The 19,510-nt window shown below is 35.6% G+C and overlaps 1 protein-coding gene and 1 long non-coding RNA gene across 2 annotated transcripts; one reads left to right on the forward strand and one right to left on the reverse strand.

Moving 5' to 3' along the window:
* Positions 1-273: 273 nt before the first annotated feature.
* LOC111618591 lies at positions 274-3,459 on the reverse strand. Its single transcript, XR_002755596.1, has 3 exons — positions 1,598-3,459; positions 506-1,510; positions 274-432 (listed from the first exon to the last, which is right to left on the reverse strand). It is a non-coding gene; the product is annotated as an uncharacterized LOC111618591 (long non-coding RNA).
* A 2,608-nt stretch (positions 3,460-6,067) lies between these two features.
* On the forward strand, positions 6,068-12,288 carry LOC111618592 (cytochrome c oxidase assembly factor 7 homolog). The gene is made up of 3 exons (XM_023360146.1): positions 6,068-6,198; positions 6,274-6,414; positions 10,755-12,288. Exons 1-3 carry the CDS (start codon positions 6,099-6,101, stop codon positions 11,198-11,200), a joined length of 687 nt encoding a protein of 228 aa, XP_023215914.1. The 5' UTR covers positions 6,068-6,098; the 3' UTR covers positions 11,201-12,288.
* Positions 12,289-19,510: the final 7,222 nt, after the last annotated feature.

The raw sequence follows: 19,510 nt of genomic DNA on the forward strand, positions 1-19,510 counted from the left end.
AGTAAGATCTTTAATGATCTTAAGTAAGAGTTAGCAATACTACGAGCGAGATTTGTGCGCAGATAATTTCTTACCACACTAAATTTAACAGAAAAATTTATCACAAAACGATTATTGATGCTAATGTCTGAAATTCTATTTAATCTATGCAAGATATGTGATTACCAGAGCCCCTTCGGCCGCCAATTTAAAGTGTTTTAATCTTTAAAATTGGCGTTTCCACTTCCCGGGACAAGGACCCAGGGATTGGATTTGTGGGAAGCGTGTGTTCGGGTTGTTTCATTGTGTGGAATTACATAGAACGTGGCGCTTGACGTGTAAATGCATGAGTGCGAGAATTCGAGTAAAGGTTAAACGGTGTATATCTTCGTGTACAGTGATGTTATATCCGTGCCTGTGTGTGTGTGCGATCGAAGAACATCTTCGGTATGTCTAAAAACAGAAAAACAGTAAATTACGATACGAGAATAAGATGTGTTAAAAAATAAAACGGAAGCGTTCTTACCATCGGAGATTTCGGAAAACATTCACTTGTACCCTAAATGGCCACTTCGTCCTCTTCGTGGTAAAGTTGGGGAGGGAGATCCTTCTCCCTCCCAAATGTTCCTACAAAACACAAAGACAGTGAGAAAAGGAGAAGTTGATTCATTTATTATCTAAGGTCAACATTATTACCTTTATCAGGTCTTTCTTCCCGAACAGTGTCATGAAGAGAGCGAAGGACCTGACCTAGCCTAGCTTAATCTAACCTAACCTAACCTAACCAACCGGAAGCTCAATCCTCGTAACAACTGTTTGGGAAGAAAGGTCGGCCGAATGTCGCGTCCGGTGAAGAAACGTGTCAAGTCCGGGTGGTCACAATCGGAAGTCAAATCCGTTGTCGTCGATCGAGTGTCACGTTCAGGAGACAAGTCCGTGAGAACATCCGGGTAAGAGAAGGTCACGTCCGAGTAAAGAGGTCATGTCCGGGTGAAAGTGTCGAATCCGGTCAGAATGTCGCATCCGGGTGAAAAGGACGAGTTGGGGAAAATCGAAGAAGATCACCGCCTAGGCCGAGGAAACCGCAGCCATCCGCAGCAACAAAATCGCGGTTCCTCGACTTCGGCGGCGCTCTCCTCCGATGCTTCCCCGTCCCGACTTCCGAAAGACGATGGCGACGAGCGCGCGAGCGCGGACGCAGAGGCAGACCTCGCGAAAGTAGAAAGTGACGTCGAACTCCAAGAGAACTCGTCACTCTCTATGTCTTCCACAACAAGGCCTGTGGCTGGCTGACTCCTGACGACATTCACCAAGTGGAATGGACTCAGAACTCCCCCGAAGACGGGAGCGTCTTCGGAAGAGCTCCACGCCACAAGCATTTGGTAAAGTCTGTCGTCTGCCTCTCGGTCGGAGGTCCCCAACGACACCGAACTACCGGGTCTCATTGGAGCCGTCCGAGGAACCCCCTCCCTCCGGCGCCACCGCATTCTTCCGTCGGAACCTCCGGCGAAACCACTCCAACATCTTCATTCTGAAAAAAAGAAAATTTGCAATTAGTCGATTAAAACAAAAGCTTAAATTAATGTCTAAATTCTTCCGAGAAAAGCAAAATGCTCACCGCAGCTGCCTTTTTAAATCTAAAAGATTCGAATCGGACCATCGAACGATGTGCCGAGATGTCTTCTGGGGCCGATTAACGCAGAAAAAGTTCAAGATTATACTCACGACGAATCGGAATTCGGATAGCAACCGGAAATTGCTAGAACGTTCCAACTGTATTTGCAGTAGAGACGACCGACCCGGAACGAAGAAACTCTCTTACGTGTAATTTGTATTTGTACGACAGTAAATTAAAGACACGCCGCACGTAGCCATGAGGAAAAGGCATTCGAGCCCGAGTCGTAACAAGTGTTTCGTTCTAGAGCAATTTACCCTAACGTGTACGTCACATAAACGCAACGACGGCATTTAAAAGAGTTTCGTGCAAAGAAATTGCGAACGAGTCGACCGAAACACAAGACAAACGTAGGAAGAAGTGAAACGTGCCCACAGCCCAACTCGCCATTCGGGACACGAACGTTTAAGTGGCACAAAGCATTGTGCCACTTAAATGTTACGTAAGTGTGGAAGATCGACTGCACTCAGACCACCTTGTGAAAAGAGACAAAGAGCCTAAGGAAAAGAATTCTTTGTGTCCAGCCTGTATAGATAACTGTTAAGTGTATTAGTATTAGATGTGTTTGCAGACAATTTAATTCTGGCAAAATAAGCCATTGAAAAGCGTTGTAACTAATACATAAATTGCATGGAGAAGTCGGAGGTCAAAGGGCGAAGTTTTTGACCTGTCGAACGAACATCCCATGCTTCAGAATACGGTCTCCGTCCATCAATGTTACCAGAGTATATTTTAGTTAAAATTACGATGGAATTCGTATTTAAAGTTAGTATTAAGTAATTTTTAATTGAATTTCTATAAATAATCCTTATTCTTTGACCGTGTTTATAAAATATAAATGAATTAATTACGAGAATAAACCAATGAGCAAATACTTAATCCGTTTTCGGCGCTTCGGTCGTTCGTTTAAAAGTCCTAATTCACAAGCGACGGCAGATTTAAACGCCGATGTCGTCTCCGAAAGTTGGACTAAACGAAACGAAAATAAAATCTTACAGCTAGATAAATTCTAGTTAAAATCTTACTTGGTATAACGTCGGCGTCCACAAGTCTTCTTAAAACCACGTTCCGGTAGAAAAGAACACTGAAGAAGGCAAAAAACACAGCGAAAACAGGAGCAAAGAGCGCACACGTCCTCACAGCAAGCGAAAAACGTGCAAAGTGACGCAAAATCGTGTTGCAACAATAGAAACAGCAATTGTTGCCGTTTCTATGGAGATTAGAAAAGCGCGTAACGAATTCCAATGCGATTGACGTCATGGATTCTTTTTGAATTTTAAGGCTAAATATCTGCATTTTTTACGTTTCTATCCCCGGAATGACGACGGATTGGGATCGAGAGACTCCCTATCACCCTCTGTCTTCGGTTTCCATTCTCCACAAGGGGTTGGAAGCGAGATTTTCTATAATCGAACGTCGCCACCCCCAAAACTAGAACAAATCATTCCTCTGGTTCGTCCAGTATTTTCCGACCAAGTTTCCGATTGACCGACAGTGCAATTTTTACTGAATTTCGTAATATTTCGTTTATCCGACGCCATTTTAAGAGCGCTTACCTGACGTCATCGAACGTTGGTTATATTAAATATGCGTGTTATAGTTTAGTTACGTAAACGTTAAAGTAACTTGTATATTAAATAAGCGAATTTTATGAATTTACCTGACCGATAGAAAATATCCTGTATGTATTTTACACGAAACAATCAAATATAGATTTTTTTCTATATTGAAACTGAGTAAAAGATCGTTCGTTTCGAGAAATGTAACTGTTTTTATAAAAGAATCGATCAAAACTAACGAGTTGCGTAACTTTCTCGGCTGTTGGGAGATTTTATTTAGAAAATAACTTTTATACTTTTAATTAAATTATAATAAATAAAATTGTGTGTGGCGCCATCTGTTACGAAATTTTGTTATATAATCTTTTGATATTTTTAATTATTATAAAATGGCAAAAGGTTTAATTTTAAGGATATGAAAAAAAATTATAAATGCTAATGTGATATGCAGAAGGGAGGAAAATGCATTTTTAGAAATTAGCGAGAAAAGGGATTATTTAAATTTCCTTTCAAAAATAATATTTTAACTTATAAATCTACTCGCGATTGACATAATGGGGCAAGGACGGCCAAATATCTAGCACGCAGGCGGCTAACAGCCCGGTACCGGTCCTGGATAGAATCATTGGAAGCGTTATACGATATTTTGGTGTGTGGCATCCACTAGCTCAAGGCTTCTTAAACTTTTTTTATTCACGACCCCATTTATGATTGTGATTTTTTTCGCGACCCCCAAAAAATATAAAATAAAGATATATACAAATTTGCAAAAACAATAACGGTGTATTACCACAGTCCACTCTTGTGTTACAATGGAACAGAGAACTAAATACTGTAAGGTCTCGTTTTATGCGGTGGATACGTTCTACAGAAAAGCGCATATAAAAAATTCGCATAAAAAAAGACTTTACTTGCCTTGAAAAAGTAGGGATACGTTCCGTAATTTTCTAAAATCGCATAAAAACAAAACAACGAGTTAAAATTAACTTAAAACCGCATAAAAAAGTTTACAGAAATTAAAAGAAATAGGCTGCTTAATAAATTACTTCGAATGTCTGAAAGAAATTCATATAAAAGCTTAAAATAAACTTGTATTCAAACTTAATTCAGTTTATTTTATTGAAAAGTAATACAAGGGGAATCCCCGAATTGCGAAAGCTCACTCTAAAAACAAATCACTGACATATGGATGTGAAGAGTTAATACATATGGATGTGAAGAGTTAATTAAAACACCTTTAGTTCCTCGCCCGAGTTAACTCGGGCAGGTTACATAGCGTTACATAAAATATGGTCCTTAAGGCCAAAATGTTGTTTTTTTGAATTTTTGGAATGTTTTTTAAGTGTTCACCCTACTTTAAACCATTGTCCTCCCGCGACGTCTATGAGAATTCCCCGGGAAATCCCAACTCCAGCTGTGTTCAAAGTCATCCAGATGTGTAAACAATGACTCATCGGTGTTAAATTTCACAGAAGGGCGAGACAAAGGAAGTTAAACTTTGAAGCTTCTTCTTCAAAATTGACGCATTTCTTTCGTTTTTTTTCAGTTTTAAGTATTTTTTATGTTTAATTACATTTATATGAAAAATTGCTAGGAACTAAAGCGATTAAGGTAGATCTAGCTGTCCTTTACATCCATAAACGTTATATGTCAGTGGAACAAATGGAGTGAGCTTTGAGCGTTCCACGATTTTTGGAGACTGTCTATACGCGGGCTTCCTAAACAAGCCTATATGTATGTTTGTCCAAGAAATTTTTGGACGAAACACAAACCGCACAACTTCAAAATCGCATAAAAATAATCCGCATAAAAAGAGACCTTACAGTACACTGAAATGCGATTACACTACAATCAGTGTTGCTGAATCGTTGTCTCGCTGCACCAGAAGTGACACAAAGCGCAACTCACGAAACATATGACACAAAGCCATTTTCAAACTCTCACAAATTATTTTCAATATTTTGCATTAAACTCTCGCGACCCCAAGATTTCGCTAAGCGACCCCAAATGGGGTCGCGACCCATAGTTTAAGAAGCCCTGCTGACTAGCTAAACCGCGAGGTTGGTGCTCTGTAAAGCGTATGCCCGAATGCGTATAATCTGGCTGTTTGAATGCGTATAATCTGGCTGTCCCGTATTCGACAATACAGCGCTTCCATTTCGCCACTGATATTCGAATATACAATAGCAATCTTGTCGTTTGTTTTACATGTAGTATAGAAATTTGTAATAAGATACATAATGTGGTTATAATAAAATATTCATTTTAATTATATGAAAATAATCGCACAATATATCTTTATATTTTAGAAAATACAAGGGAAGCGGCGCTTCCATCGCTTACAAGCACGGCACGCCACTGTTAATGACATTTACGAATGTTCAAAACCGAATTAAAATAGTACTTTTAAGCAGTCCTTTAAAAAAGGCAAAAGCAATATCTGAGTAAAAAACGAGAAAATTTCATATATTAAAATAATTTCGAATGTTTACAGATGACTCTCCCTATGCTCCAAACAAACTTACCTATATACCTTGCAAACTTTCGCCGTGAAGCGATTGAAGCGCTCGAAGTGGCAGAAATATTTATTACGACACTATCGTAGCATTAGAGTTATTGGCAGCGCAAGGACCAGTATATATCTATCGATTGTGGCCGTAGTGGAGTTTAACAAAGTGGCAAACTATGATAAGAAGAATTTTTGATAATTGATTATTTTACAAATTGATGAATATTTATCAAAACATTATTAAATATTATAAATTATTTTATGTAATGTTATGTTATAAATTTATTCTAATTATTCTTAATGAAAAAAGTTTTATTCGGTTAATAATTACTTAAGCGGCGATTTGTTTATCTGGCAACGTTTTACGAAAACAAGCATGGCTGTCGATTGGAAAAATGAGGAGGACGTGAGAGAATATTTGGAAAACTTGGGAATCGAATACAGATTTCAATGCTACTACGAAAAGAAACCAGATGGCAAGAAATATTTCGTCATTATTAAGCGTTTTATTTATCAGCTTATTTTTTTGTCTTATTTTATAATATATTTAGGATGTCATCGTCTCGGCGACTTCTTAGAAGCGGTTAAAAAAGATTTCAAAAAAGCAGCTATAGTTTATAAAAGAAATTGTGAAGAGAATAACTATGGTAAAAGTTGCTATAAGTTTGGAGGCTATGTGTTCTTAGGAAAAGGTAGGGTTGTATTAATAAACTTCATTGAAATTTTGAATCACCTTTGTGGATTTTGGTAGAAGTTTACTTACGTAGGCTAAAAGCTCATAAAACACAAGATTACTTCAGGGTGTATATATATATATACCATACACTACACTGCTGTATCTTGCCTAGAGTCACATATACATCATCATTTCCTTTAACTTTTTTACTCCTCTGGGCACCATGTTCTTCGGAGTAAAAAAGTTACATGGTTATGGTCTAAAGCTCTGATAAGATTACAATACCTCATTCGGAGCAGCGCTTGTTTCATAAATCAAATAATATGATCCATTTTATGATAAAGTTCTTAAAAGCATGTTAACTCTAGAATTTCACTTATCTCAAAGTCTGTAAGCGTGTAGCAGAAATTGTTGTTTTCTGCATGCCAAAGAATTTAAAATGCTAGCAGATGTATGCAGTCTGGATGCAGCTGATCTATAGTTTCAGAGAATTGTCTGAATACATTATGTTATTCAATGTATATTTGATTATTTTTTTCTTGTATTTTATTATTAGTTCCATTTATATAATATTAGACCAACCAGTCAAGTTATAAATTTTTTTAAAAAGTAATGAACAGAGATATTCTAATGATGACATATATTTATTTAGTTAAGTGGACAAAAAGTAATATGAAATGTAAAGTTAATGGTCAAATTCTACCTACGTGCACCATCGTGGTGGCAGTCGCAACTGTTTGTGCTCCTGACTGACTCCTCCCGGAGGGTAGCCACTGAGTGTATAATGTTACTAGTTATTGATTCATGGTAGTTTTTGAACACACATATCAATAGCTAGTATGTATCAGTAAATAGTGACATTATACACTTGGCAGCTCTCCTCTGGGAGGAGTCAGTTGGGAGCACCAACAGTCGCTACATGATGGTGCATGTAGGTAAAATTTAACCAAGTTAATTAATTAATGTGTAAATTAATAATATTATAGAAAATAAAAACTGAAATTGTTAATTTCAACTAATATATTTTCAACAAAATATTTAAAAATTTGTCCGAAATACAATTTGTTGAAGTTCTATTATCTCAAACATTTATCTATATATATAACCCATTCAACGGGTATCCGTCTGTCCGCATAACGGTATGATAATGGACACTAGAGGCGCCCCTATCGTGTGTCATATTTCAAACATTCAAATTAACAATTTTAATTATTATTTAAATTAACAATATAAATTATTATTATTCATTTGGTCAATATAACAATATAAATAATTCAGTATATTTGTAGTAGAAATTTATTATTGTCACGGAATGCCTGTAATGTTAACTAGGGGCAAATAATGAAAAAATGCTAGAACGCCCACTAGGGGGCATCCTGGGCTACTAGTATATATATAAATGGATGTGTTTGTGCCTATAATTCACCTTGCAGCAAAAACTACACATCCCCAAGTCTTCCATTGTGCACTATGCGCTCACATCTCGATAGCTATAAGGATGTGGGAGATATGAGGGTTGAAAGTGGTTGACTTCAAATATGTGTGATGCTTCAATGAGAATGTTCCAGTTTTTTTCTAGAAAGTTCTAAAATTTTCTGGAATATTGAAGAATTCTCACATATTCTCTGTCCTCACTCTCATTCTTCACTTCTACAAGTTACCTCCTCTCATTTCTTTTTAAATTAATAATACATTATAGTACATTTTTTTAATGATCAAATAAAAAAAATTAAATGATAAAAACAAACAACAAATATTCTGGAAAGTTTGGGATTACTTTAATAATTTTTAGATCCTTCAAGAATGTTCCATAATAATCTATATTATTTCAGAAGCTTTTGGAAGTTTCTGGAAATTTTACATATTTTATGATTAAAAATAACTATCTGAATTTTTTTTCTTCAAATTTTTCTTCACCAATCATATTCTGAATAACTTTTTATGTACAAATAATTTTATTTTATCAGTTTTTATTGAATTACTAGCTGCAAGGACCCACTTTGCTGGGTTTTTATTTGTATGTAATATAGTTTTTTTTATATATAAAAGACTGTTTTTCTAAGTAATCTAGAATCTAGCTGCAAGGACCCGCTTTGCTGGGCAAAAAGTAACGATAGTGAAGATTAAGATAATTACATTATAGCCAATCTTATCCGTTTTCACAGAATGCAAGAATTAGGTCCCCTGTTTCCAGACTAATTAGAGAATTTTTACATGAGTCTAAAAATATGTTCGATTTCCCACAAAAATGCAAAAAACTGCCTGTAAATCTTGCATGCCGCTTTATATTAACACTTCCTTTGTTACTCAACACTTCCATTGTTACACATCTTCGAAGTCAACCACTTTCAACCCCATATCTCCCACACCCTTATAGCACAGAATGAAAGAATTAGGTCCCACGCTTCCAGACTAATTGGAGAATTTTTTACGTCCAGTCAAATGAACTATTTTCAATTTGATCAATTTTCTGGAACGTTTACAATCATTCTATAATCGAACCAATTAGAATTTAAAACGGTTTGAACATTTTTAAAATCGAAATAGAAAATCTTCGAAGTCAACCACTTCATGAAGCCCCCATATCTCCCGCACCCTTATAGCTATCGAGACTCAACCACCATAGTGCACGAATGGAGACTTGGGGCTACTACCACATACGAACACCATTCATGTGCGATGTGTAGTTTTGGCTGAAAAGTGAAATATAGGGACACACACATCCATTTTTATATATATATATATATATAGATTATATATGAAAAAAATATTTTAGTTAAAATGTTTTACAATATTTTTATTTATTCAGAATGTTCTAGAATGATCTGGGCCAGAAGGTTTGAAAATGTTTTGGAATAGTCGAGGACCATTGTGTGTGAGTAGTGGGGATGGCTTTTGGAAAAGTGTGACACACATGCTTCAGTTGATTTTTCATAAGTAAAAGTGTACAAATAACAGAAAAAAGTAGAAAGTGAATAGTGAAGTGTGAAAAGTAAAAATATAAAAAACAATGCCAAAGCGTAAGAAAGAATTTTCGCAGTCTCAAATCATATCGCAAAGGCAAAAGATGGTGCAGAGAAATGAAACTACAGAAGAAAGAGAAGTACATCTAACATTGCTACAAGAAAATTATCAAAGAAACAGAAATAATCAGACAAGAGCAACTTGAAAATTATAGGGAAACACATCGAATCAGAGAAAGATTATATAGAGGAAGAGAAACAAGTGCACAGTTGGATGAAAGAAGAAAGCAGAGTAGAGAGAGAATGAGTAACATTCGCCTAGATGAGCAGATCAACATGCAATTATTAGAAACAACTGTACACGCTGTAAATGTACAAACAAACAAAAACCAAGCAAAGCAGGTACTTGCAGCTAGTATTGAAAGAAATATAATTTCAACAAATTTTCAGTCAGTATAATAACTGATATTGAGGTGTGTCCATTACTATTGAATAAATATCATGTTTTCTAGATTCTAATATGCATCTGATTTTTGTGATATCAAAATCCAAAAACAGAAGTTGATATCTTGTGAACACAATGTGTGCCTGGCATTGAAAACACAGCTGCAAAAAACTTAATGTATTTTATTTTGATGTTTGCAGTGTTTCATACAGCTTTATAGGAGATTTGTCTGCTGGACATTGGTCACTCAGCTTGTAGTTCAAAAGACCATCATATCATCTAAAATCAAAATTAAAACCAAAACTTGGAAGGGATGTGTACCATGTCTATACTGATGCCATTAATACACACAAATAGCCAAGCAGAGTGAGAGCAAATGACATAAGCAAGGCTGCATTAAGTCAACTTTGTGTGTGATTCTAATATCAACCCTTTTTGAGACTAAAAACATCTCAAAAATTCTCTAAGTCCAAAAAAGGAATACATTAGAATTGAGAAAATATGATAGGTCAACAGAGGTTTCACTTAGTCTATGTAATTTAATGTTTAAGAGGAAGATTGGGGTTCAGGATCTTAGGGAGCCAGACAGATTAGAAAATGGGTTTTCATTCTTTGTTGTGAGAACATGAGTGTATCCAGTCACTAAGGACTTTCTCTCTCACTTTGTAGAGAACATTCTCTGTGAAATGAATTTGTATAATATAGAACTGAGTAGAATTATTTCATCACCTGATGGCATTCATACAGGCAGAGTATAATATAGATGTTTGGCTTCTTCAATATATATTAATCACTTTAACTCAATTACTTATCAAATAAGATAATACCATTTTAGAAATTGTCTCTATAGTATTATAACTTTAATTTGTTTCTTTTTTAACAATAAATCTTTTTAATATATAGATTTTAATGTTTTATCATTTATATTTGACTATTTTTTCTTTTCAGGTGATGAAAAAGTAGATAAATTAAGAGCATTTGAATATTTTATGAAAGGTTGTGAAAAAAATAATCCTGAAAGTTGTTTTCATGCTGGTGCCCAGTTAACTTCTAAGAAAGATGATAGTGTACCTAAAAATTATCCATTAGGTTTACAATTATTGGAAAAAGCATGTTCACAGAATGATCAATTTGGTTGTTATTATGCTAGTGGACTTCATTTCGTAGGGGCTGAAGGAGTACCAAAAGACATGAAGAAAGCATTTATTTATTCAGAGAAAGCTTGTGATTTAGGGAATATGTATGCATGTGCAAATGTTAGTCAGATGTATACCAGAGGAGAAGGTGTGCAGAAAAATGAAAAATTAGGTGCTGAATATAAAGCTAAAGCACTTGATCTTCAAACACAATTTCAAAAGAAACTTCCAACAATAGCTTTTGAACAAGGAACTTAAATTTTATTAGTAAAAAAATTAGCAATAAAAACAGTTATATATAATTTATGTAGTATATTATATATTCTTGTATATAGAATTTTTTAAATATAGAAAGGTATGAGATTTGATTCAAAAGTAATGACTCCTAGTTTCTTCTCATGTAATAATGAGAAAAATAACAAGTTTATGTAGCATTTGGTACAATTATTTTATTTCATGTAATTAGTTATTTTCAATACATTTTTCTATTAAGATATTTTTATCATTTTATAATGTCCTCTCCTAAATACCATAATGATGTCAACCTGCTTCTCTTGGGACCTGGAATCAAATCTGGGTGTTGCATTACTGCATATGAGATGAAGTACAGTATTTGAGAGGAGTGTGTGGCATAATGTAGAGAGATTTTGTGAGAAATGAACAAGTGCTGGAGGAATGTGGGGTGAAAGAGTGTCACTCAAAAGGGAGTAAATGAGCTCTACAGTGGTTTGTCCACATTGAGAGAACAAAAGAACTATTGAAGACAGTATACATGGGAAAGGTGGATGGGAAGCACAGTAGGGGAAGGCCAATAAAGTCTTGGTTGGAAGAACAAGTGGATGAGTATCTGAAAGAATGTAAGATGTTGAGTCAAAAAGAGAAATGTGAGGAATCATGCTAGAAGAGGCATGAGTGTATCAGATGGGAAAGTGTGGAGAAAGTTGCTGAATGGATGATTTGTAAGATTGCAGCTTTTTGTTCATCTTGTTTTGATTATGAACATGAGGATGCAAATATATGTATTATGTTGTCTCATGCCCATTTCTCACCATCCAACTAAACCTGTTGTGGCTTGGCCAAACCCAAGTACAATGATTACAATTAAAAGACCATATTAATGACCACATGACAGAAAAAAATATATAATTGGCAGCATTATCATTCATAGTGTAATGAAAAATATTCTTTATTGGGAATACTAAGATGAAATTGATAAAGCTAGTCTGGACTGAAATATAGATATGATAGGACAGTCTGAACAAACTTTGAGAAATTTTGCCAAATTTCTGATATACAAGGTGTACCAGAATGACATTTTAAAAATTTGGGGGATTGTAGAGGATGAAATTTTGAAAGTTTTGATATAAGGAACCCGTAGCTAGAAATGTGATATAAAGTTTCTACAGCAGTAGGAAGTGCTTGACTGCCCTTCACTTTGGTAGCTACCCTTCCGTCCATCGACATCATGTTATTGTTCTTGACTTCTTCCTCTGAGGTTATGTAAAGTCCCTTGTGTATGCAACAAATGTAGGAACAGTTCATGAGCTTACAGAGCACATCTTTACAGCATTTAATACCATCAGAGGGGAGCGTGGCATCTCACAAAGAGTCAGACAAAACATGGTTCATCGTTGCACATTATGTAACGAAGTTGGTGGTCGTCACATTGAGCATTTACTCTAAAGTAGTGCAGCCACTGATTCGATGTACAGTTTGATTGTACTCTACTATTTTGTCAATAAAACTTGTCATAAATACTGTATTCGGCTGTTTCATTCAGCATACCGACTGCAAAGTGCTGTAGAAACTACATCACATTTCCAGCTATGGGTTCCTTATATCAAAACGTTCAAAATTTCATCCTGTACAATCCCCCAAATTTTTAAAACGTCATTCTGATACACACTGTATAAAATTATACACAAAACAAAATTAGTCACTCATATATTTCAGTCCAGACTAGCTCCATAATCAAAATAGCAAATATTAATGAAATTAAACTCAAATTGCCAGACCAGAGAAGCATGATAAAACTACCATTGATTTAGGAGTTTAAAAAAATCATATACAATAAAGAACTTCAATTTAATAAATATTCATCATTAATGTTAGAGAAGAAAATGATGCATTACTTTGGGATCAATTGTTTTAATAAAATTTTAAATAAACCGTTTTTATAGGCAAATTAATAGCGAGGTTGATGCTGAAGTTTTCACGTTTGTTTAAAACTTCGGCCTCGACCTCGACCTCGCTATTGACTTTGCAATATTATCAATAATGTGCTAAAATGGGATGAAAACCATTGGATTTTTTCACTCAAGAATTTGAAATACGCGGATTTTGTTAAAGGCCCACCAGTGGCCAAACGGTTTCGTTCCCTGAATACAATTCGGTTGTGAGATTTGCGCCTGGCTAATTACCCTTAAAAAGACCCCTGAAGGCATCGCCCAAGTGTTGCGTTGCCGTAACTTAATAAAATAAACAAAGCGGATTTTGTTTAAATATAGCATTAATTTAAAAAATAGGTAAGGTTATGATCGCAGCAATTGTCGCAAACGAACTGGTCGAAAAGGATGAAGTAACCAATAAATTATTCAAATGGAAGCTGAGTTAGATCGTGATGAAATTAATAAAGCAATTATTAACTAATCAACGAAATGGACCGCTATCTACCGTTAAAATGTATTCGGAATCTGTTATACCAACGTATGATAATTTTATATTTCGAAGTCATTTTAGAATGAGTTAATGATTTAAAATAACTTTGTGATTCTTATAATAAACTACGTTTAGTCCAACACGAGCAGTCATCTTGCAAATCGTACGGCAAGACAAAAACAATGACGTCACAAGTAGAAATTAGCAGTGGCCGGATGGCCGAGCGGTTAAGGTGGCAACCTACCGCTCTGGGGGACCCGGGGCTCGAATCCGAACGGGTCGAAAAATCTGTGGGGGCCGAGGGGGATAAATAAAAGAATTTGAACGATAATACGTGATACATATCGTCATCGTCTCCCTTGCCGTCTGGACTGCCGAGCGGTAACAATCAACGACATGTGGAAGCAGTTGAGTCAGAGATCGATGCTTCGTTTACAAACAACATAACCGTTTATTAAACACGAAAGAAGCTTACAAAATGTCCGCGATCTTGGAAGTTCTGCGGCGGCTGCGGCCTCTGGGTTTTCCTCTCCTTTCCGAGATAGTCCCATTTTGAAGGAGTGTCCCTTGTTCGCGAATGAACAATTCCATCGACAGTTAGTGACGGTTCGGACCTGTCCAGAGCCTCACAAATCCCCTGGAATTTTTCGGAGGGTGGTCCGTTCGGATATGTCGGGCCCCGTCCCTCACCACCCGGCAGCCCCTTTGTGGGCCTGGCCGAACCCATAATGGGTTTGCAAAAAGAGGCCCTCTTAGTGCCCACAGGGCAGAGAGTTAAAAAAAAAAAAAAAAAAGTAGAAGTTAGCATAGATAAAAGAAGCTGACTGAACTAGCTAGAATTCTAGCAGTGGGAGGAGTCGAGCAGTAGTTACAAACGAGTTCAACATCGCAGCATAACTAGACAGCAAGAATTCTGGTTACTGAACACGGCTACATCGCTCTTGGTGGCAACGACGGGTACTATCGACCGCCATTTTATTTTAAGTCAAAACATCGAAATCTATACCACGTGTTGGGCAGGATTGTCACTTTTGAAAGTTTAGAATATATTTTTCTCACCTAAATCTAGATTATTTTGTTTGACCCTAGATTTGAGATTTAGACAATTAGATAAGTGATATAAATCTAGATTGTTTCATCTCGAATTTAGCTATTTTCTACATTTTTAATTATTATAAAGGTAAGATCAGAGTTTAAACTGGTAATAGTAATACTTACCCTCAATATGACAATATTTTTATAATGTAAGTACGAGCCAGGTCTTGAAGGGCTTTACTCTCAGCCATATGATTGTTTATTTATAGCAGGGGTGGGCAAGCAAGAGTTCAGTGGGAGCCGAAATGTAGGTTTTGCAAAATGCATGGGAGCCGAAATGTAGGTTTTGCAAAATGCATGGGAGCCGCAGTTCTGTACTTTTTTTATTCTGTATTGCAATNAAATAAAGTTTAATTTTTGATACTTTTTTTGATACATTTTAATATTAGAGAAGAGGGAAGAAAGAGAGAGAGAGAAAAAAAAAAAGAAATATGACAAAATGAAAATTATACTACTTGAGGATTAATATCTGAGTAATTCAATTACTAATATTAAATGGACATACAGTACTTTATATTATACATTATATATCATATATGCACACATCATGCAACAACTCCAAGTTTTGAAATATCATTGACACTATATACCAGGAGTGGGCAAGCAAAAGTTCAGTGGGAGCCGAAATCTAGGTTTTGTAAACTGCATGAGAGCCGCAGGTCTGTACTTTTTTATTCTGTACTGCAATTTTATTATATGATATAAATATAATATAAAACAAATATTGAATTTTTTTAATAAACATATTTTCACAAAATTGTGGAAAATTGTAAAAAAAATAATAAAAAGCAGAAATTAACACTTTCGGCAAGAGCCGCATGTAACTCAAAAAGAGCCGCATTTGCCCATGGTGGATTTATAGTGTATTCAGGTCAGTTTGACTCAGTACTTTCTTGATTTGTTTTTGGGAAGTATTTTTTTCTTTTGCAGAATATAAGTTGTGTACTTGTGTTTTTATTACAGTTATAGTTTGTGAAGATTTTGCTTTCAACTTGTGAAAATGTTTACAATGAAAAACTATATTTTTGTGAGAGGCCGGACTTGAAAATTTTATTCAAAAATTTCGTTCGGAAAAAAAATATCGCTACGGATATGATTATATCCTTTCCCAAAGACTTACTTCCCTGTTTGAGTGTGACACATCGAATGTGTCACTAGGAATCAAATGCGAAAAATCGCCATTGGACGTGAAGAACGATTTTATCAAAAAAGAACAAGAATTGCGAGGGGGAGGACCCCCAAATAAAAGAGAAGATTCGATGACGCGACAGGGAGTTCGCCCGACAGAAGAGTTCGCATCCTCGAAGATTGGTCGTGTGTGTACACTCGGATACATTTTACCGCCGATGCTCCTCCAATAGCCAGTGATCAGAAGCTTAATCGCCGATAGCTGATGAGTCCAAGTACCCACCAAGAACATGTCTTCACCGAAAAAGGACCCAATTCAAGAAAGCGATCTTCAGGTAAATACCACGCGCGAACAATTGTAAACTCTCTCTCTAAAAGCATAAGTGTAACTAGTTTAGGCATATATAATCAATAAACAGATATAAATTTCTATAATCGAATTGTAAAGCGCACTTCTTTAGCTTAATTGGTCTCCATCCCGAGTCCAACCGCGCACAGACGCGACTGCTCGCGCGTAAATTCGCACGTAACAGTGGTGTCAGTCCTGATAAATTTGTCATTGCAGTCTTCGCCGACGCAATGTCGACCCTTCGGTCCTGTGGTGCCTTCGGCATTGTCACACTTTGACCTTTGTCATGTTATGACAAAGTTAATCACATTGTTGAAGTTAAAAATCCTTCTAAGAGGTAATGTGCTAATAACTGTAGGAAATGCAAGAAGTGTTGCATTTGTCCATCAAAAATACAGAAAACATGCCAGTAGGTGCAAGACTGATACGTGGAAACTTGACCATTAGGATGTGTACTGTATTCATCATTCTGGATAACAAAACTATATTAACATGAACTAACCTTTTGCTATGTTGTAGACAACAAACTCAGACACTGAAGCCGTGAGCTCGAAGAGGGATTGGAAAATTACCAATCCGAAATGCATTGTTAAATAGGCGAAATAAAGTTAACTGTTTTAATCTCGGTCTCTGTTAATTGCGGAGACGTGATAAATACAGTACTACTTGTCTCACTATTAGAAGAAACCTTTACTTATATCTTTTTATATTTTTAATTATTATCGAACGGCAAAAAACTTAATTTTGAGGGTAGTGATGAGTTTTAAAAAAATTGTAAATGTTAACAACGAACATCTTCATTAAGTCTTACCTCTCTCGATACGACACACAACCCTCTATCTCCCCGCCCCTTTAATATTAAGTAGCTATGATGCTATTCAATTAATAATGAGCATCGGTGCTCCTTATTTAATACACAAGCTATCATGCCAAATTTCTTTTCTAATAGACGCCAACACACAAAAAAAGGAAAAAATATTTCGTGTGACTTTTTTGGGTGCAGTTCTCAAAACGTGGAGATTTACAAAAACTCGGAGGGTCAAATTTGACACGATTCCAATGCTTTCCCTTGTTATGTATATATAACAGCGAAGAAAGTACAGTGGGTGATCGGTTAACGAACATAATCCGTTCCAAGACTTTGTTCGCTATCCGAATTGTTCGTTAACCGATTATCGATTTACCATAGGTTTCTATGGGAATTTGATTAATTCGTTCTGGAGACCCCCCAAAATAAAAAAAAATATATACTTTCTTAGTACGTTTATTTATATGTATTGATAATAATAAAAATACATACATACACAGTCTTGCGCTTTTATTAGTCATGTTTTTCCCGTTTGAAAGGGTTAAAGAATCTGTCTAATTTCGATTGCTTTTCTTTCTTTGGGATTTTTCGTAAGTAATTAATAGCATTCCAATTGTAGAAATCCCCAAGCCTCAACCTGGTTTGGACGCCATTCTAAGACCGTTGTTCTGACATCCTCCCACTTCTTCAAAGGATCTTTAATGACAGATATCGGCATTAATCCTGTTTTTCGGGAGAAAACATATCTCGCCTAGTTTCTAGGTGTTCTTCATTCGAGAGTTCTTGGCGTTCTTCTGACGTCGGATCAGTTTCGGGCTCCATTATGAACTCTTCGATGTTCTTTATTTCTCAGATGTGATTTTTGTTACTCCTTTAGCCGCTCGAGTCTTCTCGATTATACAGTATGTTTCTTAAATAAGATTGAACTGCGGCCTACTGTAGACCCGTTCGCGCCATACTGCCCAGCAACATTAGGCATCTGCTCACTCTCTACCTTTGCTATTATACTCTCACCTTTCGAAAAGAAAAACAGACGCAAAACTTAACGAGTGCCTACCCGACAGTCCCGCGAATACATAAAATAATTGTTTTGTCAGAAAAATAAAAGGCTGGAATTACAAGGGAGAGTTTCAAAGTTCGGAGGAATAATATCCAATCGGTATATACCGGCTTGAGCGTCGATGTCGACGTCTCCCGCACTCCGAAAAGTTTCGAATTGTTGCTCGAAGACGAGGGAAGACCAATCGGTATTCATTATTTTACGTCGCTTCTTCTTGTGTTTGTTCTGTGGGGTGTTCGTTATCCGATCATGTGTTCGTTGTCCGAACATAAAAATCTTTCGCGAAAGTGTTCGTTAACCGATCACCCACTGTATAATTAAGAATGTTTAAAACTCTTCCTTTCCTTTGCATACTTACACTAGGATAGAATATTCTAGCTCGTTGCCTTTACACAACAAATGTCACGCCCCTTGACTAAAAGGAAAATGGCGGATGTGTATTCAATTTTCTTCCAACATCGCATCTCTACAGCCACTCTAGGTAGTATATTCTAGCTCGTTGCCCTCGAGTTGTGTTAAACCAAAATTTTGATATTCCTTCGATGTATCAGCTATCGGCACAGCATTACACACACTCCATTAGGCTAAAGTATTTTTTGTGTTATTGTGTATAAAATTTGCAAATTAAGCTTTTTATCCTTTTATAATGAATGATGTTATATTAAATTTAGTCGATATATTGAAAAGATTGCCAAATCCTAATCTACTTTAAAATAATTCTTAAATTGTTATTTTTGATATGTATTGATGAAGTTATGTTTTATGACCTTTTTCTTATATGTAAGCATGTACTGTACAGTTGTCATAACAGTGAAACTGATTTCCTGTATTCAAACTGAATTATTTTTGTAATAAAGTTTCTTTCTGCAAATAAAAATACAGTAATCCATTAAGAGATGTTAAATAAAATGTATCATATTTGTAATGCAAATAAAAAATGTCAATTTGCAATAGCTATTAATTCTTGATTAAGAAAACTTTTTAAAATCATTTTCAAATGTGTATCTTACCCATTCCAGATGACCATAATATAATGAAAGTAATTATTAAAAACAAAATTTCAACTAAACAAGAATTCTTTTAATTACAACTACATTAACATGATAAAGGAAATGCATTTATGTCAAAGTTATTTTGTATACCTGTTGACAATGAAAACAATCCTAAACATTTGCTGTCCAGAGAACAATCAGCAAAAAAATCTTTGCTTAATTTACAGTAAACTTCTTGAATTTCTTTTTAACATATTATTTCTGCCTGTTTGTGAAATGGTGGAGATGTATCATGACATCTTTTAAACTTATTTTAGCTTCTAATTTTTTAATATATTACTCTAAACTTGACTAATATTCCATTTGAAGAAATGCAATGTTGTATAGTTTCCACAGAAGGCATATATACAATATGTATACATTACTTTGATTATATAGATATCAAAATATCTATATGTTGGGAGTGGAAATAAAAGTT

Source organism: Centruroides sculpturatus, unplaced genomic scaffold (assembly GCF_000671375.1).
Source record: "Centruroides sculpturatus isolate CEXI.00-Female unplaced genomic scaffold, Cexi_2.0 scaffold42, whole genome shotgun sequence".
Taxonomy (NCBI): Eukaryota; Metazoa; Arthropoda; class Arachnida; order Scorpiones; family Buthidae; genus Centruroides; species Centruroides sculpturatus.